We start from the raw sequence: 24,436 nt of genomic DNA on the forward strand, positions 1-24,436 counted from the left end.
AGATCTGCCAGTTGGAATAACAGACGCGGTCCCCGGCCCCGGACAAGACCGAACATGAGCCCGCTGATTTGCGGTCCGCTGGCTTTTGGCTTTTGGTGGTCTGTAGGAGGAAAGAGAAAAGAAGGAGGACGGCCAGGTCAAGGTGGATTGTGGATTGGACCTGCATTAACTACAGGCATAGTCGATAGCAGATACAAGTTGGCACATACATACATGTGTACATATGTAACTGTGGATTTACATCCATACAAAACTATGCAATTAGTTGCTTGTAGACAAGTGTCTGACTGTTGGACAAGGGAATTCTTCCCCTCCCCTCCCCTGACACGGCCTTTCTTTTTCTCATGAGATGTCAGCACAAGACATCGTTTGCTTCTTCTTTTGGTGTTAAGAGCCAACAAGTCAGGCCAGGTCGATCCCAGGCTGGGCTGGACCTTTGTTGGATTTGACGCTGCATGTTCCCTGTGCCCATTTCCATGCAGTGACATGAGCTGAAGGCGTTAGTGTGTGTGTCTTAGTGTGTCAGTCTAAGAAGCATAGGGCCAGATGGGGGGGGGGGGGGGGGAGGAAAGGAGGTTCAAAAGGGGGGGGCAGCAGAAGAGAAGAGAAGAGAAGAGAAGAGGAGGAGTTGGGCCAGAAGGGAGAGTGTTGAGTTGTGCTAGGGTGGCCAGGTGAGGTCAAGATGGTACGATTATTTTTGTGACAGCTTTTCAGGCCAGGGTCATGGGCAAAGAAAGGACAAGAACAACAGCTCTCTGGCTGGGCCAGGGTAGCAGATAACCAAGCAAGATTGCCGGTTGTGGTTGTGGTCGTGGCCATGGTCCAGGGCCCTACTGTAGTGTAAGTCGAGATGAAGGACATCACATCATTTGAAGGCCTGGTGCAGGCGATCACCTGCCATCTGCCAGTCGAGTCGTCGAGCTTGGAGCTTGTTCGGTTGGCACAATCCCTGAGAGCTGGCGGTGCCTCTCAGACCCCAAATATCGAATCTGAGCGTAGGCTGGTCAGCAGGCTGGATGTTAGTCTAGTCATGCAACCGTGGTGGGGTGGGTTGTGGGTGATGGCGAGAACGAGGGCCCAGGAGCCTCAGCCACTGGACATCACGCCATGTTGAGATGGGCAAATATTTGGGACTCAGACTCCCAGGCTCGAGAGCTAGACTGGAGGGCAATAGAGGAGACGAGATGCAGGCTAGTTTGGTTAGCCACTGCAGGGCATTGATAGTGCAGGACGGCGAGTTCCGGGGGCTGCAAGCACAGCTGCAAGTGCAGGCCAGGTATCGGTCCATAGTAAACTGGCGGCATTGTACATGTGTATGTATGTACGTGCACCCAGAGAGAGTTGTAATCTGCCCTGTAAGCTGAGCTTGATGGGCATGCAAGCAGCCACTGGAACTGGGACTGGGACTGGGACTGGGACTCACTACCGGGGGCGGAACAGCAAGAGTCCGCACTGCCGAGGAGGCCCATAGAGACAGGACAGTCTATCTGGGTGAGATACTGCTGAGGCGGGGGCTGTTGACACTGGCCCGCGCCCGGATCTCCTCTCTCCACACATCGCCCGCCCTCTGCTTCATGCTTTATGCTTTAAACCGCCAGTCCGTAACCCACTAGCCACAGGCCATAGGCCATAGCCCTGGCCGGCTTGCCTCCTCGTCCTCTCCTCGCCTTGCCGTTCCCGCCCTACCGTCAAAATCCTACCCTAGTTCCCTTCTCCTCTCACCCCTTGCTCCCTTGCTGGGCTGCTTAATTGGGAGCAAACAAAACACCACACCACCACCGCAGCCAAAGTCTAGCAGTCAGCCAGGGGCAAGTCTGCAGGCTAAACCTGGTTTGGTATCTGAAGTGCCTGGAGTGCCTGGAGTGCCTGAAGTGCCTGAAGTGTGTATGTACATACATATATGTACAAGTACCTGGAAGTCGTGTCTGTGTAAGGCTGGGCCAGGTACTTGTACTTATGCCAGCAGTTCCTGTCGTTAAATAGGTGAATAAATACATGCAGATACAAATACACATATACAAGTCCTTTGCTGACCTCGCCGTGTCCCAGGCTCGCTCTTCTAAACTCCCCTGGCGTTTGTTTCTCTGCCTCCATCTTCGTCCTTTGCTTGTGGCCTTTCTGCCGGTCTCAGCGTGTCTTCTTTTTACGTCTTTTCTGCCTCGAGTCTTAAGACACTCCTCAATTCGTCCGTCTCGCTTTTCAGCCTGCCCACATTTTAGTCGCTAGTTTATTTCTCTCATTCTCGTCGGCCACCTCCGACTTCATCGACGAGAAAAAAAACTTTAGTTCCCCTCTTTATAGACCCAGACACTTGACCTCGCCAATTTGCGCTGTCCACCCCGAGGTTCCTCTTTTTTTTTTTTTTTTTCTTTTTCTTTCTCTTTCTCTACAACCCATCGCCCCACCTATAAAATCACAGCCGCCATCCTCTAGCTCTTTCGCTGTATCGGCTGTTCTCTTACGCCGTCTTCGCCCCTCCGCCACCCACCCTTGATCCTCCGGCACCATGCAGCCTCCCCATCCCACCCTCACCTCAACATATGCCGCCCGCGGCGAGCGCGCCGGCCACCCGCTGGTTTCCTACCTCTTCCGCCTGATGGACCTCAAGGCCTCCAATCTGTGTCTCAGCGCCGACGTCTCCACCGCCCGCGACCTTCTCTTCCTCGCCGACCAAATCGGCCCGTCCATTGTTGTCCTCAAGACCCATCACGACATCATCTCCGGCTGGGACTACAGCCCAAACACCGGCACCGGCGCCAAGCTAGCTTCGCTCGCCCGCAAACACGGCTTCCTGATCTTTGAGGACCGCAAGTTTGGCGACATTGGCAACACCGTGCAGCTCCAGTACACCGGCGGTGCTGCGCGCATCATCGAATGGGCTCACATCGTCAACGTCAACATGGTGCCCGGCAAGGCTTCGGTAACCTCTCTGACCGAAGCCGCCAACAAGTGGAAGGAGCGCCATCCGTACGAGGTCAAGACGACTGTTACTGTCGGTACGCCACGATCCGAATCGGATGACGAAGACGACGATGAAGAAGCGCCTCCCAAGCACAACAGCTCCAGCAATCTTGGCCCCAACAATGCCGCCGAACAAAAGAACGGCACGTCTAGCCATGGCGACCACGACGACGTCCCTCCGCATGTCGTCCACAACGGCCTAAAAACCGCCACCAGCAACCCTTCCCTCGTCGGTCCTTCCAGCTCCAATACCGCCACTAATGGCAGCACCACCAACGGCAACAGTCTGTTTGGCAGCTTCCGCCTCGACTTTGATGGTCGGCCGTCTTTCCCCCACGAGAGCCGCAAGGGCAGCATTGTCTCCGTTACCACTGTCACCCAGCACTACGAGCCTGCCGACTCCCCGCGCCTGACCAAAACCTCGACCGGCGAAGACGAGGTCCTCTTCCCCGGGATCGAGGAAGCCCCCACTGACCGTGGTCTTCTTATCCTTGCCCAGATGTCTAGCAAAGGCAACTTTATGGGCCCCGACTACACCCAGGCCTGCGTTGAGGCTGCGCGCGAAAACAAGTCGTTTGTCATGGGCTTTGTGGCCCAGTCCCCCCTGAACAGCCTGCCTGAAGACGACTTCGTCAACATGTCGCCCGGCTGCCAGCTCCCGCCGCAGTCAGAAGAAGCCGATGAATCGCGCCAGGTTGTCGGTGGCGACGGCAAGGGCCAGCAGTACAACACGCCCTCCAAGCTCATTTGCCAGTCCGGCGCCGACATAATCATTGTTGGCCGTGGCATCCTTAAGGCTGATGATCCGCCAACCGAGGCTGAGCGCTATCGCCGCGCTGGCTGGAAGGCCTACCTGCAGCGTCTGAGTTGACTAGCCGACGAAAATTCCGGCGAGGGCGCAAAGCCCTCTCCCAAAGCAAATGTCAACGCTCAGGCTCCTCCTGGGGCTGAAGCGCAGCCTGATGTTGCAATGGGTGGCGAGCCTACTGACGCCACGGCGCCGGTAGTGGTAGCTGGCGATGAAATGGAAGTGGATATCGAGTCTGGCGACGTGAGCGCTGACAATGGCGAGTCGCTTCACGGAATCAAGCGCAAGAGATCAGTGGACTCAGGCTTGCGATGAGCGACATCTCTGATTCTGCACATTGTGGCCGCAACCTAGGTCTCGACGTGCGTGCGTGCGTGCCTCAGGCCTGGGCCTCGCTAGGGAGTTGTTTCTTTCCGGAGTTAGGCTTTTTTTGGTGTTTGGCTTTTCGGACTTTGGGCTTATTTGGTGTAATTGGCGCAGTTGTTACTGATGGCCCGATGTTGTGGCCTTGAGGCGGTGTTTATGACTTGGCCGGGGGTTTCTTTTGTGGGAGGGCAAGGGGACTTGGCGGTTGCACTGGTTCTGGTTTTTTTTTTCCTTTTTTTCTTCTCATATTTCTCCTGTCTTTCTCCTGTCTTTCTCCTGTCTTTCTGCTAGATGATTTGCTTTCTTGATTTCACCGTGCTATTTTTTCTGGCATTTTTCTTTTACTTATTCTCTTGTTACATACCTAGCTAGGAGCTGAATATGTCCCCAGCGCGGCTCATATTCATCTTTTTATATACATACATACACTTCTTTCTGTGATGGTGGCCCTCGTCATGGTTACACACTCACTTATACTCAACTAACACTCGAGTCTAGCCATTGAAATCACATTTCATTTGGTCTGGCTTTCGAAATCAAGGCCCGGCCTCTCAGCTCGTACTGGCATACTCTGTGATGCCACATTTAAGGCTGACACAACGGATTATGAGTGAGTGGCCGAAAACAGGCAGCTCAAGACAAAAACACAAACTGCACTTGCATGTTGCCAAATATAGACGACTTTCCCTTTCATACCGAAAGCATTTTTCCTAGACACAAACTTGCAGGTCCCCTACACTTCAATCTGTCTTAATGAGGATGTGGTGGTCTCACAGTTTCTCGTAATAGAGCTCCTGATGACTAGCAAATAATCTTCTCAATACATTGACATCATGAACACAAAACCTACAATAGAGTTTCACGTGACACCAAACCCTCGTCAAGGTACGCACAAACCCTAGAGTCGTGCCCCACTAACCAACATTCATCTTCAGAGAGCCACGATACCTCCGGCCTCAGCCTTGTTGCCGAGTGACTTTGCCTCATTGCTACAACCACCCACCACCATATCACCAAACAGCCACAATGTCACACGCACGTGTTGAAGAAGTTTCGGACAGCGATTCCGACCCCAGCGAGGCCCACCTCTCCGACTTTGAAGATGGCGACATCATTCGCCAAGTGAACCCAGCATCCCACGCAGCCGCCGCTGCCAACCCCGCCTCCACATTCCCGCCGGCCATGGCCGCCTCACAACAAGCGACGCCACGAATGCAAAATTTCGGGCCAGATGTCGAGTCCTTCAAGAACGCCCACGTGCTATACCCAGTGTACTTTGACGCCAACCGCACGCGGGCCCAGGGCCGGCGCGTCAGCAAAGAACTGGCCGTGGTCAACCCGCTGGCACGCACGATTGCCGAGGCGTGCGGCGCGCTGCGACTGCAGCCCATGCTGGAGCCGAGCAAGACACATCCCAAGGACTGGGCGAACCCGGGGCGCGTGCGCGTGCACTACCCGGCGGCCGCGCAGCGGGGCAGCGGCGCGCCCGAGATCCGCAACAAGCACGAGCTGTACATGCTGGTGGCCAAGTTTATGCGCGAGTTCCCGACGACGGACAAGTGCGATGATTTGCGCACGCGCATCCCTGGCCTGCCGCTGCCCATGCCCAAGGACGACGAGGACTGGCCGCGGCCTGCTGTCCCGCGCGGATGGAAGATGGGCGAGCTGCTGCCCATGCTGAGTCCGGCGCTGACGGGCGGTGGCGTGTCGGAGAATCTGTTCAAGGATATGATGAAGGAAATGCAAAACGGCGGGGATCCCATGGCTGCGCTGATGGGTGCTGCAGGCGGCCCTGGCGGCCCCGGTGGCCCTGGGGGCCCCGCGGGAGCCAGCGAGCCGGCGGGGAAGAAGAAGAAGAAGGATAAGAAAGGCAAGGGCAAAGCTTAGAGAGTGCTTGTGAAAAAAAGTATACCCTTGCGTTGAATATATATGATTGTGCTGTCTGTGGCATTGGGTGCCACGAGTACTTTCATCTTCATGTGATTTATCTTATGCTCCACACTACGATGAATAACTGCAAGCACACTATTGAGATATTGAAGAGCCTGGAGATTTGTGAATCCAGCAAAAGGCAAAAAACACGCTTGGTTGGTATCTTATATCTACTCTGCTACATGTACATACAGCTTCTTTACTCTTCCACGCGGCCTTGAAGACCCTCCCACTCCGCCGATCCAACAATCTGCACACTCCCACCACTGCCCGGAACCATCTTGCCGTCAGCACCTGGCAACCGGACTTGCAACGTCGCCAACGGCCGTCTTCTGTACTTTGACTTCGCAGCAGCCGCGGCCGACGCGGCCGTAGCAGCGACCGTGGTCGCCTTACGGGCTACGGCCTTGTGCCAGCTATCCCACACGGCAAAGTCCTCGGCCTGCTTGGCCGCATGGAACTGCGGCGTGGACTTGGCCGGGCGCCAGGCGAGCTTGTCGCGCGGCAGCTTCTGTAGATCGTAGACGCTCGACGACGCAGCAAGACGCACGAGCTCGCCCAGCACATCGCGGCCCTCGGCAGCCACGAGCGCCGCGCGCTCGACTGCTGGCGGCGTGGACGCAAGCAGCGGCTCCGAGAGCCAGCTCAGCGTGGCCTGGTCGGCGCCACGGGCGCGGCGGTTCTCGTCGCGCAGATGGCGCACGGCTGACTGTAGACTGCTGATGTCGGTCTTGAGCGCGTCCATCTCGCGGGCTGTCGCAACGGCACGCTCCTTGCCGGCGCGGTCACCGGTAACGTCGGCACCATCAATAGCGGCACGCGAATCACCGGCAATCTTCTTCCACTTGTCGCGTTCGGACTCGAGAGCCTTCAGTTCGCGGTCCTGGCGATCAATATCCTCCTTCAGACTGGCGTTGATCAGGTGCTCATCCTCGATTTGCATCTCCAAGTTAGCCATGGCCTCAACCTTGGCCTGGGCATCCTTCATGCGGGCGTCCAGTGTTTCAATCTTTAATACAGCGGTGCTGAGGGCGTCCTCGCGCTGGGCAACGGTGCGCCGGGCCTCATTGTGTTCCTCTCTCAAGCGGCGCAGAGACTCCTCGGCATCCACAGGCACAACCTTGCGAGCTTTGAGCTCCTGAGCGCGCAGCTTCCAAGGCTCGGGCGCAATCTCAAATTCGACGGCCTGGGTAAGATCCGAGCACAGAGAAGAGAGCTCAGAAATTTGTGAACCAAGCGTGCGAAGTTTAGACAGGTAGGCCGAGAAGATGTCGGACTCAGCAGCAGATGAGACCTGTAGCGCTGCCTTGGATATTGCTTGGGCAACGTCGTCATAACTGATGGGCCGCGTGCGCTCATCTTCCATAGAAAGAACAGTATGAATTTCATCGCCCATTCCACGAGACAGGCGGCCAAGTTCGGCACTGGCAGAGTCGCACTGCTCAAACATCTCATGCGTATCAGAAGGCATCGTCAGGGATCTTGAATGCAGCTCTTCCAGCGCTCTGACAACCTTGCCAGCAACAACCTTTGCGCTTCGCGTCTGGCTGATGGCAGCCTCGATGCGGCGGGCAAAGTGCTCAGCGAGGGCATCATTCTCGACAGTGATAATAGGCTCATCACCCTCCTCAGCAGCAGGGGTGACAATCTGGACTGTAGACGACACCACGCGCTGCACCAGTGTCTTGACAGCCTGAAGAGCAGTAGCAGAGGAGTCCAGCTGACTAACCACAACAATCGACTGCATGTGGACCTTGTCTGCATAAGACGAGAGATCATCCTGGGGCAGGTGGACTTCGGCCAGGTGGTTGAGTAGAGCAATGGTGCGCTGCAACTCGGTAGCACAGTTTTTCTCCTTGAGCTCGTCACGACGAAGGCCGTCGATCCACTGGTTAAGTGCGCGCTCAACAGGCTCTAGCTCGTGGACGGCGCCTCCGAAGCGGCCAAAGTCCTCAATGGAACAGTGCTTCATGGAGCTAGCGAAACGGTCACACATTGCAGCCACCCACGACAACTTATCAACAGCATCACAGCCGGCAAAAGTGTCATCCTCATTGTCAACGCTCTTGTTGGACTCGCTAGAGGCATCGGCAGACGTAGCGCCGGTGTTGTTGTTCGTGTTGTTGAGCCGGTCTTTAATGAAGCTACGCAGCAACGTGGCCTTGAACGACACACGGCGGAATCTCAGTAGCGACAGCACAGAGTTTTGATCCTCGCGGAAGCTATCGGGCAGGAACATCTGGACAATTTCGAGGTGATCAGAGGCCTCCTGGGCATCCAATCTGCGAAGCTCCAAGTCAATCGTCTTGGCCTGGGTCTTGGCGGCAGATAGCTGCAACTTCATGTTGAGATCCATCATGGCGCGGGACTTGTTGCTTAGTTCCTCTGATTCTGTTTCAGTGACAGCATGTGAGGCACGAATATCCTCTAGGTCGCTTTGAAGCGTGGTAACTAGAGACCGGAACTTGGACAATGTGTATTCCATGTCCGTGATGGTCTCCTCCCGCTGGTTAGCACGTCGTCCCTGTTCGGCAATGACAGCATCCTTGAAGTCCAATTCTTCCTGCATCTCGCGCTCGTTGTGCACGTGGTTCAGCTCCAGCTCGTCGTTGATTTCCTTGAGGCTTTCCAGATCTTCAATAACAGCCTTGAGTTCGTTTATTTCCTCCGCCTGGGTCATGTTGCGCTCGCTAAGCTCCTCAATCATGTCTTCGGCACCAAGTGCGTTGTCTAGTTGCTGTCGGAGATCCTCGATTGCATTGTTGGCTTTTTCCAGCTTTTCTTTGTCCATGATGTGTTGCTCCTTGATGATGGTATAGTCCTTGAGGTCTTCTTCCATACCCTCCACCTGCGCTTTAAGGTCATCCTCGTTCTGCTGTGTCAGGTCCCGTAGTCTAATTAAAGCTTCACGAAGACGCTCGTTATTCTTCTCAAGCTGGACCCAGCCTGCACTGGTGCGGTCTTCGGCAGAGATATCTTTGCTTAGTTCGCCGTTCTCTTCGCGCAGGATCTCGACTTCAAGCTCAAGCTCTTCAAGACGCATCTTGACTTCGGTCAACTCGGCTTTGCAATTTTCGTATTGTTCCTCGGCCATTTCGCGGTCCAGCGTAGCACTTTCAAGAGCCAAGTCACGGTCTTCCTGAAGCACCTCGATGCTCTCGAATCGAGTCTCGGCCTCTTTCAGCAGCTTTCGCAGCTCCGTCAGCTCTAATTGCTGTGGCTGATACTTTGCTTGAAGCTTCTGAATGATACCCTCGAATTTGTCGCGTTCTTGCTGGACCATTTCCAGTGCCTTGAGCTTCTCACGGTCTTCGCTACGTTTTCGGTCTAATACTCTGATCTTGGCCTTGAGGTCGTCGATTTCTCGCGCAGCTGCCGCAACGGCCCCAGTAGTCCCCCGAGGACCATCTGATCTGCTGTTGGACATGAACTTGGGCGAGACAGCATCAGTTGATCCATCCGGTGAAACAATCGTAAGCTTCTCTAATACATTGGTTCGTGACAGGATTGGGCTCTGGGGTTGAGGTGACAAGATACCATCGACAGTCTTAAGTGGGGAGATGGGGGACTGTCTGGCCTCTTTTTGTAGATCATTGTGTACTTCAATTGAGCGCCTTCTTGGCCCATCTGTAGCTTTGGGGGCCAGAGTCTTGGGTGGGTTGGAGATAGAAAGTCGGTTTCCACTCGAGTTTCGTGACGGTGCTCCAGGCCGTGCAGTGGTCGAGGAAACAGATGACTGGCGGGTCTTGGTGGTCGGAGTGGGCGGAGGTCCCATTGACGTGCGGGAGCCTGAAGGACGCTTTGTGGCAGCTCCCGAAGTAGTGCGGCTATTAGCAGGGGTGTTGGTTCGAGAGCTGACACCACTCACGGGGAGCTGCTTCGTGGGAGATTTAATCGGAGACTGCGATGATGTTAGTATGACATAGACTTCCCTATGTGCACTTGACGAGTAGAAATACCTGAAGGCTCTCTTTTGGTCTAGACCCGGGCACAATACTTGAAGGCCTAGAGGGCGGTCTTGACGATTTGGGCCCAGGACTCGGGCTAGGCGCACCCAAGCTCACACGCTTTCCAGGAGCAGGTCCATCACCAAGCCCAGTCCGCGAGCCCCCCACCAAGCTGTTAGGTCGTGAGGAATTTCTGCGGCCAGCAGCAGGTGCAGCTGGCTTGGATGGCGCAGGGGCATGGCCAATAATGGTGAGGGCAGCAGGCCTCAAGAACATGCCTTTGCCCATTGCACAATCGAAGTAGCGTTGGCCCTGGACACTGCCATCGTTCTTGCCGGTAGCATCCTCCAGCTCGACACCAACCCAAACACCAGCGGCAAAGGCTGTCTCGCCAACGAACTTGACCTCTGCGATGCGGCCGTCCACCAGACGGACCACCTGGCCCGGCGTAACCTCCATTGTCAGGGCCCTAGACAGGTATTCCGGAGAGTATCGTAGTTATATATCGGTCGAGACAAAGAGATGAGCAAAAGCAAAGACCACTTTAGCTTCGAGACTCGGCGTTTGGTGGGAGAACAAAGAATGTGACAAGCAAGCTCGGGAGCTTGGTGGCATGGCCTGTCCACAGCTGTATGTCTATCTTCGCACACCTACAACACAACGTCGCTATCGAGGTTGGGGCAATGGATGGACTAAGGCAGTGTCATAGAAATAATTAGGGCAGCTCAGCAACAAAGCAAAGAAAAAGAAGAAAAACAACAAGACACCGGCCGTGGCGCGTGCAAGCTCTCGATGTTCAATCAAGCCAAATAGGATCACAGGAGCACATTGCCTTGCCCAGGCGACCAGCGATGACCAGCGGCCCCCTAGTGTGGCGCTTGGTATTGGTGTGGCGTGGTTAGGGTTACGCGTGGCGTTTGGCCGCGATGGACGCAAAAAGTTTACCGGATGAAGCAGTTCCGGATCGTGACTAATACTGACCCCAACCCGATTTGAACGGATAACCTTTTGATCTGGAGTCAAACGCGCTACCGTTGCGCCATAGGGCCATGTCATGTTTGATGTCAAATGGGGTGATTGAAACCGTTTATACCCTATGTCAGTGAATGGGGTGTTTTTTTTATTCCATGTCACCACCTCAAAATTCTGGGTATTCACTCGAGAAACCACTTCAACGAATGATTCAGAGATGAATTGGCGAGGACCTACAAAGAGCTGTACCAGGTATAGGCATAGGCTCCCTGTTTTGAAAGGCGAGAAGCAGTGGAATTATGGAAGTAAGCTCAAAGCACACGTATGTACAATGCCCAAGGCTAAACTTCAAAAGCTGTCTCAAGTACTTTTTTGGGATTGCACAGAGACTTGAGCCACTAGATGTTTAGATATGCAAGTAATGCCTCACTCGGACGATCGAACAAAACGACAGCTGTCATCTTTGATCGGAAAGCTACGCTAAGCAGGGCAGTTCCAGATTGTTGATGTTAGTTCTTTTCTCTGGATGGGGTGAGGTTTATATAGGCGACATGGGCAGGATTGGGGTTACACCATAAAACCACTCTTGTACGAGTCGACTTTGAAATATCAAAACTGCACGTTTGGCGATGGCATAAAGTTTGACATTGAGCGACAAACAAGACACCACATGCTTTCTATTTCAGATTGAACCTAGCCTTGTACAGAGTAGTTTTTGTTTAGGTTCAGTAGTCAAAGAGACGTTTTTTTGTCTTAGGAGGCTGTAACGGAGGGCGCATTCGTTGTCTACAGATGCAGTTGGAGAAGAGAAAACGCAGCACAAGTCCACCAATAAACTATCTATGTATGTACCTGTGTGCCACGCACGTTCTTATGGGAGAGAGAAAGACACAACCATCAGAAGCTAAGCACCACACAATGGTGAAAAGAGAGAAGAGAGCATAAGCCTCGCCACCACTGGTAGCATTATCCGGTTAAAGTCGCAACCAAGGCGTGATTAGGAGGGACGGCCGGGCGGTTGAGATGAGTGACTCCAAAAGTTGGCCGAGGCATCACACAAAGTGGCTAGCCCCGTCTGTCTAGTCACAAAATTTCACAGGCTATATGTATACGGGCCTTGCGAGCTGAGGAAGTACCGGATCTTTTAGAGATAGGCCCAGAATGGCTCAAGTCACAAAAATAGAGAAGAGCTAACACGAGTCACACAGCTAGTTTGTATGTGCATACGTACTTGTACATGCAAGTACAAGTGCGACTGTCTCATCTCCAAGTCTAGGTCAAAGTAGCTAGTTCGCAGATGATAAAGCGACGCAACTTTCCCCTCTTCGGCGGTACGACGCTGGTTCGGACGTGATGAATAGGTCTGACGGGACTAGGGGGATGGGACGGATACCTGTACAAGTACCTGTACAAGCGGCCCGGTCGAGGCTAAAACAAAGCTTCTCCAACTTGGATTGGAGAAGACGGATGCAGTGCTACGAGTGATGGGATAAAAAGGCACAAAAGCCAACACCAACCTGGGCGGGTCCAGGTTTCGGGGGTGGTGGGATATTTGCAATTGTATATGTGCTGGGAGTGACCAAATATTATGAGAGATTTATCTGGCAAAATAGAAAAGGGCTGAGATCAGAATATGGAGGGAAAGGAAGAGACAGTCGTAGAGAAAAAGGCTGCTGAAAAAGGGGGCCATGAGGCGCAAAATAACAGGATCAACGGGTGCAGAAAAGGAGGCTCTTCTGCTTTCGTGCCTGTTCAATCCCTCTCCGCCTGTCGTGAACCTCGACAACTAACACGCTCCCGTATGTGTTACCCTGTCAGGCTTAGAGCCTACCAGCCCGGCTTGCAAAGGATCAGGCCACAGAAACCGAAAGAATCCGTCTTCCATCTCAACTCCACATCCATCTGCCTTGATAGCGTGGCTTTGGAGTTGGATACTGGGGTAAAGAGGATTGGGATGGGGAGCATGGCGGGGAGGGGTACGGGTATACAAATGTCGTTAAGTAGGAAGACGTTGTCCGTGGTTACTTTAGCCAAAGCGTAAAGGTTAGAAGGAAGACAAGAGCAAGGGGAAAAAGGAAACAAGGACATCCATCCTCAGACAGATGGATGACTCGCCTATTCGAACAATATCGTCAACACCAGGTCGCATGCATGGACCACGAAAATTTCAGGCGGCCGGAAGAAAAGCCACTAAATTCCAAAGACTCAGCAGCAGAGGTCACGAGATCAGTCTTCAGGGCCATTTGTGGGGCCAAAAATGAGCACAAGTAGCCTTAAGAGAGATCCTATTTAGGGGCAGTAGCAGCAGCACAGCCACTGTAAGACTTGATTGCCGCGATTGAGGCCGCTATAACCGTACTAGTGATAGGGGTGGACTTCAGGACAATCCCGCTATAAAAAGAGCACTAGCGGTCACTAGCGGCCATTAGCAGCCTAAAGCCGCTGTCAGGCTACGCATGCTTTGGCTAGCGACTTGCGCACTAAACCTCGGTGGCCATGGATAAAATGGACAAGTGCAAAGAGCCAAGTCCCCGAAAGGGCCTTCGTCTCGCAGTGTCACAGAAAGGGCCGGATCAACAACAACAGCCAAAGCCAAAGCCAAACAAACGTCCGGGCAAGGAGCAAAGAATACAAGCATCCTAGCAGCAGGAAGCAAAAAAGGCCCATCCCAGCAAGCAGTCCTCAACTGAAATCAAGGGAGCTAGAAGCCAGCAACCGAAGAAAGGTCACGAGACCCCAAGGTCACGCGGACAGACCAGACACAAGAAAGTCTTGTTGATTTCCGGGAACTAGGATGATTCCATCTGGACTCTCTGTGTGCAGCACACGCCAGAGCTCCGCTACATCGCATCGCAGAGTGTTCCAGGGAGAGCTTCCTTGCAAGGGGATTTTTACCATTGCCATGCCATGAGCCTCCCTCCCTCTCACGCTTGCTCTCCGACAAGATACATTCTGAGGCTCTGTTCCACAAGTCATCCATCTCGTCTCGACACCAGCAACATGGGAAGATACGCAGACAATGGCTTCGTCGGCTTCGTGTCGGAGACGCTGTCGTACGCATGCTAGGAATAATTCAACCTGTCCAAGTAGAAATGTACAGACTTGTGCGTTTTATTGTGTGATTGAGCTGCGTTTATCCCACTTGCAATTATAGTTAGTGCGCCTGGGCTTCTCCAACCTGCCGGCTGCTTTTCGACTTGACAAGCATGTATGTATGTCGTTCTGATAGCCTCCTGGCTGCAAGATACGACGTGACTTGGAGGCTTCTTTCACTAAAACATGTGGCATACAGCAAGTCCATGTGGGAGCGTCAGAAAACGGAGCCTCCAACGTGTGATAAGCCTTTGTGGTGACGTAAATGAACAGGTTATTTGTGCGCGCCTTTAAAATCGTGGGTACCAGTACAGGGTCCAGCTTCGTGCATTCCACATGTTGTTGTGTTTTTCAGTGTAAAGCCTCGAGAATTCTACAGAATCACATCGCATGTCCTCGGCTGTCACACCTAGGGTCCAGGGTTATCAACATCTTTCCCCAACTTTGCCCCTCTTTTTCTTCTTTTCTCTCTGCGTCTGAAAAGATGGGGAATTAGAAGTTCCAAATTAGGCACTTGAGAAAAGAGCACATGACCGCTTTCAGGACCGCGTAAGAGGGTGTGGCGCTAGTAGACGGCTGGCGTGGGGTACGTAGAGTAGCGGTTTACCCCAGATTTGGGTGGAATTCCCATGGATAACAAACAACACAGCCAGGCCGAGTCATTCTTGCGCCCCCCAGCGCTGGATCGTGAGTTTGTGTGGTGTTTTGCCTGCTGGAGCCACAGCGTCTATAGGCCTGAGGGCAGCTAGCCACGACTGGCAATTGCACAGTCTTTAGCCGGCGCATCAAAGAATTGGAAAATACTAAGCACTTCCAGAGAAATGAATGTAGCCAGCTCGGCATTGTTAAATCTGGGCTCAAGTACATAGGTCGGGGTGGCAAGGCCCAAGGTCGGCTTGGCCTGGTTCATTTTACACTAGTTCAGGACTGGTTGAAAGCAGCGTCGGCAGCGTTTCGTTTCATACCCCCCCTCCCCCTCCCCGCCTCTCGTTCTTCTCTTCTCCAGGCTAGTGTGTTTTTGCTTTCCTATCCGCTGTCTTGCTCCGAGCTTATGTACAATATACTTACACGCAGCTTAACCGACTGCCATTGACCGGCTTACTTAAAAAGAGCGGCTCTTCCCTTCTCTCTCCGCCACCTGCTTCAGCTTGTTTCTCTTCATTCTCATCTTCACATTCACACTCGCCACTTGGTGCAAATACCCCCATTACATTTATCTTATACCACCCACCTACCCAATCACCTAGTTGTCCTAAAGCCTCACTTGCCCTCTGCAGCTAAGCTGTAAAACCCCCACGGTCCTCTGTTCCTTTCTACACACATACACAGACACAGATATATATACACATATATACACAATGTCTCAACAACTTATAGATGCCCCCGAGTACGCGGGACCTGATGTCTTCCTTGGCAGCATCGATCAGGGAACCACTTCGACCAGATTCATCATCTTCAACAAACATGGTGAAGTTGTAGCCAAGCATCAACAAGAGTTCCCCAACTACTACCCTGAAGATGGGTAAGTCTACTTGCTACACTCCCTTAACTGCCACCTACTGCTAGCAAATACTGACTATCGCTTTCCTGTGAAATAGACACCACGAGCAAAACCCCTTTGACTTGTTCAAATCCGTGCAGGACTGCATTGAAGGAGCCGTGAAAGAATTCAAAAGCAAGGGCTACGACCCAGCCTCGATCAAGAGTGTTGGTATCACAAACCAGCGCGAGACGACTATCGTGTGGGATATCAATACTGGCAAGCCCATTCGCAATGCGATAGTCTGGACTGACACGCGAACTCGCAACTTGGTTCGTAAGCTCAAGAAGCGCCCTGGCGCGGAAAAGCTCGGTAGCAAGTGCGGCATGCCGCTGTCAACTTACCCGTCCAGTGTCAAGCTCCGCTGGATGCTTGACAATGACTCCAAGGTGCGCGGGGCCTACGAAGACGGCCGCCTCGCCTTTGGCACCGTCGACACATGGATGATTTGGTGCCTCAACGGCGGCATCTCTGCTGCTAAGCCTGTGCACGTAACCGATTCCTCCAACGCTAGCCGCACTATGTTCATGGACCTGATCACCATGGACTACTGCCCAGAGCTTCTCAAGTTCTTCGACATCGACCGCAAAAAGATTCATCTGCCTCGCATTTGCCCTTCCTCCTCGGCTACCGACTACGGCGCTATTGCCGATGGCTCGCTGGCTGGAACTCCCATCATGGGTTGCTTGGGTGACCAGTCAGCTGCTCTTGTCGGCCAGCGCGGCTTCCAGCGGGGCCAAGCCAAGAACACTTACGGTACCGGGTGTTTCCTCCTGTACAACGTTGGCAACAAGCCTGTTATTTCCACCCATGGCCTGCTCACTACCGTTGCTTACGATTTCGGTGAAGGAAACCGATCATATGCCCTCGAGGGCAGTGTTGCTGTTGCTGGCTCTGGTTTGACATGGCTGACCAAGAACCTGGGTGTCGCTCCCTCCTCTATCGAGGCAGCCCAGCTGGCTGAGACGGTGCCGGACAACGGCGGAGTTTACTTTGTCACTGCCTTCAGTGGTCTCTTTGCACCCTACTGGGTTGATGACGCCAAGGGCACTTTGTGTAAGTCCATTCCCTTCATTATAGCCCGTTATATCCGAACAACATGTCGAGAGACTTCTACAAGCGCGAGATCCTTCACTCTTGGAAATCTCGGAGTTGTTCTTTGTCCATATCGTACCCCACTTCCCCGCATTTGCAGATTTGCCACTGAGGAACACTTCCGCTAACCCACATTTCTTTCTTCTATGCAGGGGGTATGTCACAGTTTACCAACAAGGGCCATATTGCCCGAGCTACAATGGAAGCCATTTGCTTCCAGAGCAAGGCCATCCTTGATGCCATGGCCCAAGACTCTGGCTCTAGACTCGCTAGCTTGGCCGTTGATGGAGGAGTGTCCAACTCGGATCTTGCCATGCAGACCCAGGCTGACCTCAGCGGCATTCCCGTGTGTCGCCCGCAAATGCGCGAGACCACAGCTCTCGGCGCCGCTATCGCTGCTGGTCTTGCCGCCGGCGTGTACCGCAGCATCTCAGACCTGGAGAACGTCAACGCCCATAACCGGACTACCTTTAAGCCCAAGATGAAGTTGGAGGAGCGCAAGCACCAATTCTCAAAATGGACACAGGCTGTCGAGATGAGCAAGGGCTGGGACACGGGCAACTATGTCTCGCGGCCCAGCGAGGACAGCGTTGCTCAGGAGGAGCGTGAGGCGCTGGCACAGGAAATCGTGCGGGACATTTGCTGCCTCGACACGCGGTGTGCCCATGGCCGGGAGGTGCACAACATGTACGCCATGGAGTACGATGGGAACAACAACCAGAGCTTGATGGCGCTGGACAAGTGGAAGAGTCGGCACTGGATCATGGTTGTTTTTGCTCTCATGGTTCTGCAGTACATGACGCTCTCAGCAATGTACTGGGGTGGCAGCGGGAGCGGCGACAAGCACACAGACCGATCGTAAGATCTTTGGGTGTTGTTGACTGTTCCTTGCTGTTATGATTGAGACGATATCCCGCGAACCCAGGCGCATTGATTTGGAGTTGTCCTTTTTTGTTTTATGGTTTTGGGTCATTTCTTTTTTTATTTGTAGTATGTCTGCAAGCATAGGCCGCAGAGTGAAAATTAATATTTGCGTTTCTTCTCTCAACATTTAAAGTATCGTGTAAATCAAGCGAGCTAATGGTCGTGATGTCCAACTCGTGGATGACAAGACACACTAATTAGTGTATTGCTTGTTCCTAGAGATGACCGCTAGACTATCTGCTGCTGCATGGCGTGTCCATTTGAAACTTGAGTTTTTGGTATGACAGCGAGTTGATCAGTATCACCGTAGCCACCCACAGTTCTTACACTAGAACTAAGAGTAATCAACCTCGGGAACTAATAACTCCCGGTTTCTTGACTTGGTCATATGCCAAGGTCTTGTGTGTAGGGCACAATGAGGGTTCGCACAGCTGGGAAGTGCAAAGATTCGTAGACTAGCTGTTGTCTGTATGCGCCCGTGAAGGACATAAGAGATAATCAGCCCATGGATTTGGCTGGAAGCATTTTATGGCTAAATTGAGGTGCATCGGTGTGGACTGCGGATAGCTAGGAATAGAAAGCGGGGAGTAGGCCGGCGTAGATCGGTGTTGGCCGAGTCACGTGACTGAGATGCAGCCCGTCGCAGCCAGGGATTGTTAGCATTCCGGTCTTGCATTGAGGATTCTATATGACCCAGCACCCATCATAGCAGGAGCATGTCACACCGCAGGCCACAGACTGCATGGGAGAGCGGGACTTTGGAAAAACCCAGCTTGTGACCGGCGATAGACTCGTCCAATGAGCTGTCGTTGGGACGAGATGCGCTAGCAGCTGCGTCCATGGTTGCGCCAATCGATAGTGGCTGGCTGGCTGGCTTGCAGCCTGCTGTGTGCAGTCGAGTCGGTGGCGCCCGGCTTTATGATCATCGTCAATCGTCACAGCGGGTCGAATCTTGGGTGATGTTGTGCCGTGCTTCGGCATGGATCAAGGGCCCTTTACTGTGAAGAGTGAAGGATGCGACACTTGATAAGCTACGCCAAAGTAAACAATAAAAGAGGAGACTGCCTAAATGGGAGCCTCTGATTGGCTGGCTGCGGCGGCCTGTGCCAAAGTTCAATGGCGCAAGTTCGCAGGAGAGGAAGCTCTGAACATCAACAAAATCAGAACATGCCGGATTGTCGGACTTCTGCCAGTTTGCCCTCGCGATACCCACGTCCTCACGGTGCTGGATTGCTGGATTGCAGCTGCCTTTAGTCTGCGATCTCTAGTTTGCTGCGCGTAGCCCACTCGTCCGTTCGTGGCGACTTGGATGCTGGCTGGTCAGCCACAAGTCCCTTGAAATCTAGCGGGTTCTCTTTATCCCTACGGCCAGTACACATAGACACACACCATCCAGAGCGCCTCCGCTGCTGCTCTCCTTGGTTGGCTGTATCTCGCGGCCATCAAGTCTCCTTTTTATTTCTCGCTGATCCCATTTGCCCGCCCGCATTTTCTTTTTATTCCTCTGTCTCTCGCCATCTCCAGTGCGACGCGACATTTGCCCCAACACGCGCGCAGACTCGTAGTCGTGAGTTCTCCTCGCCGTCTTCCGCCTCATCGCCGTTGCCACGGCATCCCCTCAGTTGGTTTCTCCATCGCCAGCGACATTCACGCTCCGATCGCACACCTGCCGCCGACCCCCCCGCGGCCTGCAATCGCCCCACCGTCCTCGATATCGACAGTCGAGCCTCCAGAGGCCATCATCGACCGCTCTGTGCGGCAGCCGACAGCCAGCAGGCCTGTGGCAAATTTCGAAACACAGCAGCAACAGCAGCCGAGACAGAAAAAACCACGAGGCCCCTCTTCTTGTGGCCTCATTATCGTGCCCCCAGACAGCTGGCAAACAAACGCCAGTAGTTCAGCGTCACACCCATTCTGCCTGGCGCTGCTCTTGTCGGCTAAGCATTCCTCATCGTCCGCCACCTTGTATTCCCCTCACGTGGTATTCGCACGACCGCACAAATGTCAAATCAAGATTCTTCCTTGCCTTCCTCCAGTCGACCCGCCGGTGCCGCGACGGGCTCTGAAGCGGGCCCTGGTGCAGACCCAAATGCCACCACCAACCCAAGCATCACTGTTGAAGATGGGGGCTCTCCCAGGTCTTCAAAACCAGCGGAATCTGTGAGACGTCGTCCTGATTTGGGCTACGGTAAGTGTAACTATCTTTCTCTGGGCCTCTGCTCCGAGCTTAGTACCCTGGTGCTGCATGTCTTTTCCATCTGTCTACTATCTTTGTCTTCCTCTCTCCACCCTCTCTACAGTCCGAAATACTAAATCGCCATGGCTTGGCATCACTACAGGTACCATTCAAACAGAATCTTCAAACGCCCAAGCCGGTTCCTCTCTATCTGCAGCCAGATCCCCGCTTCTCAGTCCCCAAGACTCGGGCCGCCTGAAGCCTGTGAGATCTCGTAAGGGACTCTTGCGCAAACAATCATCTACTACAACCCCGTATCGTGGCGAGGTTTTCTCGGCTGAAGACGATTTAGACGAGGTACATGCCCAGCGTCAACGCGAGCAACACATTTACGGGTCCCGACGACGAGCCCGCGCTACCTCAACTGGCCGCACCATGGACCCAGACCCCAATGAAGAGGCAGATGAGAACATCGATACCGCTGAAAATGAAGTTGGTATCGAGGATTCTCCTGGGAATTCTCATCCTGAAAGATCCTCCGCCGAAGACAGCATGGATCACGTTGAAGAGGACGACGGAGAGGTGAGCGATGCCGAAAGCTTCACTCTCAAGGACAGACAACAAGCTATCAACCAGACGCATCCATTCGGTATCCGTCTATGGAAGCCTGCCCTGTACAAAAAAGACCGTTCGGTGCAGAGGACAGCCGAGGGCGATATCCATTCTACCCCCGGAGGCCATGTGAGTCGCTGGCTTCTATTTTTCAATCTTACGTGGACTCTCTTTTTTGGTTGGTGGATGGCCACCTTCTCTGCCGTCGGAGCCCTGCTATGCTTCCTATTTGCTGCTACCCCAAGTGGACGGGAGTATGGCGCAGTTCTCTGGGGGTTGGCTGGCTACTTGCTCTATCCATTTGGCAAAGTTGTGCGCTTGGAAAAGGACGAAGCTTATCTGGATGAAGATCGTGAAGAGGGCCGCAGCATATCCGAGTATGAGCAGTGGCAAAGTGGCGATATCGAGTATGGCCGCCTGATCTTTGGCCCTGACCGCGGTCCGCGATCCATTGTTGGCCGCTCTCGTGCCAGCATGGAATCTCACGCAAGTGAGACTGCGAGTCTCCTGGGTGGGCGGTCCCGCGGGGCCAGCAGCGAGTACGACAGTGATGTTGTGCGCCGCAAGAGGCGTCTGTTTGGTAGAGGCCAGTGGAATATCGGCCGCATTGTCTACTTCTTGTTCTTCTACATCCTCATTGCGCCGTCGCTGTTTGTGGTCTCACTAGTTTGTTTCTTCCTTGTGTTTTGGATCCCCATGGGCAAGGTCACTATGCTACTGCTCAACCATCTCCGCCGCCATCCACTTGCTCTCTCCTTTGACTCATCGGGTCTTGCTGTGTCTTCATACCAACACCCGTCTTCTTCTGTTCTCCTCTGCACTTACCGCGCCGTAGGAACAAAATACTGGAAGTATACCATCGATGGTACCAATATTTTTATTATCAACATGCTGGCCATTGTCGCTTTTCTCATCTTTGATTGGATTGTCCTCGAGGGTATGTTGGAGATTGATAACTTCTTGACTTCATCGGCTTTCATGTTTAGCGCTGGCCTTGTTGCAATTATCCCCCTTGCCTACTTCATTGGCCAGGCTGTGGCATCAATCTCTGCTCAGTCTTCCATGGGCCTTGGTGCTGCTGTCAACGCCTTTTTCTCCACTGTGGTTGAGGTATACCTCTACTGCGTCGCCCTTAACCAAGGCAAGAGTGCTCTTGTTGAAGGCAGTGTGGTTGGCAGTGTTTTTGCGGGTATTCTGTTTCTCCCAGGTATCTCTATGTGCTTTGGTGCCATCAAGCGCAAAACACAGCGCTTCAACGCCAAGTCTGCTGGTGTCACATCCACCATGCTACTTTTTGCCGTTATTGGCACATTTAGTCCAACCCTTTTCTATCAGATCTATGGAACCCATGAACTGAACTGCCTTGACTGCGATACCTCCAGCCCAGACAAGGGTTTAGGCGATGACTCCGCGCGCGACTGCCGTCGCTGCTTCTTTTCGCAAAAGCCTACGCTAGATGACCGTTTCTACATCTATGCTGTGCGTCCCTACTGCTACATTGCTGCAGCTCTGCTGTTCCTCGCATATATTGTCGGTCTTTGGTTCACCCTAAGAACCCATGCTGCTGTGATTTGGAACACCGAGTTGGAGGAAAAGAAGCATGAGGAGAGATTGCTTATGGCCCAAGAGGCTGCCATCCGTCAGTCCATATCACACTCGTATGCTGAGGCTACTGGAGCCGATATCCGTGATACCAATTTATACAAGCGCATCCTGGGTCAGTCCCTAAAGCATGCCGGCGTTTCTTCTCGCGACGAGCTCCAGCGACAAAACTCTAACCAGGCTGGCAGCGCCGCTACCACCAGTCTCAGCAGCAGCATACACAACCCTCCTCCTGGAATCACGGCCAAGTCTCGCTCATTCACTAACATTCCTGGACTGACCGAGGCCGAAAACCATACCCTAGTGCGAAATGTCGCCGAAATGGCGGCGACTGCTGCTGTTCTTGCTGCGCGCAATGTTCACGCTGGTTCGCGGGGTGCTAGCTCCTCCTTTGCGACTGCTTCAGGCGCGGCAGGCACCAATTCAAGCGCTGCTGCCGGCGCTGGTGCTAACACAGGCACAGGCATAACGGGTAGTGTTCATTCCACACCTATCCGGCCCCCTCTTCCCCTTCGGCCAACAGAGATTGGTGAAGCTTCGGGCGAAGCTGGACATGGTGGCCACGATGCTCCCAACTGGAGTCGTCTCAAGAGTTCCATTATCTTGCTGGTGGCAACTGTTTCGTACGCTGCCATTGCTGAGATTTTGGTAGACAATGTTGATCCCATCTTGCAGAGCTTTGCCCTGGATGAAAAGTTTGTTGGTATCACACTATTTGCTTTGGTACCCAACACGACCGAGTTCCTGGTAAGTTCATAGTGAAGCTTCCCTCTCTCAAGAAATACTGGTCACTCAAAACTAACATGCTCCTAGAACGCCATATCCTTCGCCATGAACGGCAACATTGCTCTATCAATGGAAATTGGTTCTGCATATGTCCTCCAGGTGCTGCTTCTACAGGTGCCCGCCCTTGTCTTGTACTCGGCGCTTCACAGTCCCCTCCCTATTGGTGGCGACGACGAAATGGCCCAGCACACCTTTGCCCTCATCTTCCCGCAGTGGGACATGGTCACTGTGATTCTCTGTGTCTTCTTGCTCAGTCACATGTACGGCGAAGGCAAGAGCAATTACTTCAAGGGCACCATTCTCATGCTCTCGTACCTCGTCGTCATCATGGGGTACTACTTCCGCCGACACACGTCCATGGACTCGTTGGGCGGCGGCGGTATGCATGGCAACAGCCGCTTCGACGTGCTTAATGCCAAGGGCGAGTTTGTCTCGTACAAGACCATTGGTCGGAGTCTGGACGGCGTTGTGTTCTAGATTGGATTGGGCCGGGAAGAGACTTGGTTTGGTCGGAGAGGGGATGGAGTGGTTAGCCTGCTCGATTGTTTGTTTGGATCTACATACTGTTCTTCTTTTTTTTTCTTGTCTTTTAGTTTCCTTCTTGGCTAGCTTACTCATGTTTTCTTTTCTTCTTTGGTTAATATTTCCATGTTCCTTGCACACGAGTTTCGGTAAACAAATGTCATACAATCAATCCCGTTTATATTGCACGCACATTTTAAAGGTCTCGCATGTTGAGTAACTAGAAGGTGTTGGTGTTGGTAGTCAACCAGTAATTAAATAAATGACATGTTTCTCAATCTCTCCCAACCAAAATTCTGCTTCAACCTCGTTTTCATGAGCACTCGAACTATCACGATCTTCGTCTTTGAACAGCTCGAGGCATGGTAACTATGACATGTTGGTTTATATCTCCCCGCAAACTTTTCTTTGAAGCCAGGGACAAGCCCTTGAAACAATGAAAAAAGACCTGTCAGACGTCCATCATTACCCACCCTACCAATACGCCCAAAGGCAGACCATGTGGCAGGGACGAGATCATCAACACTTCCTATACAGCCAACTGCACAAGCCGAAGCCGTCGCTGACCGCTGTCTTCGCAGACAGAGCGGAAGTAACCAAGAGTATTCACTCTAAGGTAACGAGGATATTAATCATCAACCAGGGTGGACTCTGTAGCTCCTTTGGGGAACCAAGAGGAAGGTCGACTACTATAGAAATGATTCTCCTGAGGTGGGGGTTAGCATGCTGTTGTGGCGGGGGGAAATGTTGGTTGCGGGTGTTGAAATTCTTTGCTTGATGCAGTCCTCTCGCATTTCTTGAACAATTATATCTAGCTTAATCCAGTCGCTACATGTTGTAGCAAAGCCAAGCAGAAGGAGAATAGTCTCAAGAAACAGAGAGAATTGCAAGACAGCAGAGAAGTCGAAATCCCAAAGATAGGGGTGAGACTCACTGAAGTATTGTCGCCTGAAGAAAAAAAGAAGAAGAAGAGAAGGAAACTTGGGAGGCATGGCGACTTATTTATACTCTTGCTTGTTCGTCCATGGTGGAGCAACGGCCTCAATGCGCCCAGCCAATCACCATGAAGAAATTGCGCTCTCACCGCACAGCAGAGTCTA

General features: G+C 53.0%; 5 protein-coding genes across 5 annotated transcripts; 4 read left to right on the plus strand and 1 right to left on the minus strand.

The window, feature by feature from the left end:
* Positions 1-2,506: 2,506 nt before the first annotated feature.
* Positions 2,507-4,084, plus strand: BROUX77_001096 (uncharacterized protein; the record flags this gene model as incomplete). The annotated part of the gene is made up of 2 exons (XM_073745487.1): positions 2,507-3,821; positions 3,879-4,084. 2 exons carry the CDS (start codon positions 2,507-2,509, stop codon positions 4,082-4,084), a joined length of 1,521 nt encoding a protein of 506 aa, XP_073609331.1.
* A 1,077-nt stretch (positions 4,085-5,161) lies between these two features.
* On the plus strand, positions 5,162-6,022 carry BROUX77_001097 (uncharacterized protein; the record flags this gene model as incomplete). The annotated part of the gene is made up of 1 exon (XM_073745488.1): positions 5,162-6,022. The coding sequence occupies one exon, from the start codon at positions 5,162-5,164 to the stop codon at positions 6,020-6,022; it is 861 nt and encodes a 286-aa protein (XP_073609332.1).
* Positions 6,023-6,266: 244 nt separating this feature from the next.
* Positions 6,267-10,473, minus strand: BROUX77_001098 (uncharacterized protein; the record flags this gene model as incomplete). Its single annotated transcript, XM_073745489.1, has 2 exons — positions 6,267-9,968; positions 10,027-10,473. The coding sequence occupies 2 exons, from the start codon at positions 10,471-10,473 to the stop codon at positions 6,267-6,269; spliced, it is 4,149 nt and encodes a 1,382-aa protein (XP_073609333.1).
* Positions 10,474-15,437: 4,964 nt separating this feature from the next.
* BROUX77_001099 (uncharacterized protein) lies at positions 15,438-17,576 on the plus strand (the record flags this gene model as incomplete). The annotated part of the gene is made up of 3 exons (XM_073745490.1): positions 15,438-15,601; positions 15,678-16,675; positions 16,867-17,576. The coding sequence occupies 3 exons, from the start codon at positions 15,438-15,440 to the stop codon at positions 17,574-17,576; spliced, it is 1,872 nt and encodes a 623-aa protein (XP_073609334.1).
* A 2,063-nt stretch (positions 17,577-19,639) lies between these two features.
* Positions 19,640-23,291, plus strand: BROUX77_001100 (uncharacterized protein; the record flags this gene model as incomplete). The annotated part of the gene is made up of 3 exons (XM_073745493.1): positions 19,640-19,826; positions 19,978-22,775; positions 22,842-23,291. The coding sequence occupies 3 exons, from the start codon at positions 19,640-19,642 to the stop codon at positions 23,289-23,291; spliced, it is 3,435 nt and encodes a 1,144-aa protein (XP_073609335.1).
* Between the last annotated feature and the right edge of the window lie 1,145 nt (positions 23,292-24,436).

This window comes from Berkeleyomyces rouxiae (assembly GCF_048999995.1).
Source record: "Berkeleyomyces rouxiae strain 22BRR77 chromosome Unknown BrBRR77_ptg000001l, whole genome shotgun sequence".
Classification (NCBI taxonomy): domain Eukaryota; kingdom Fungi; phylum Ascomycota; class Sordariomycetes; order Microascales; family Ceratocystidaceae; genus Berkeleyomyces; species Berkeleyomyces rouxiae.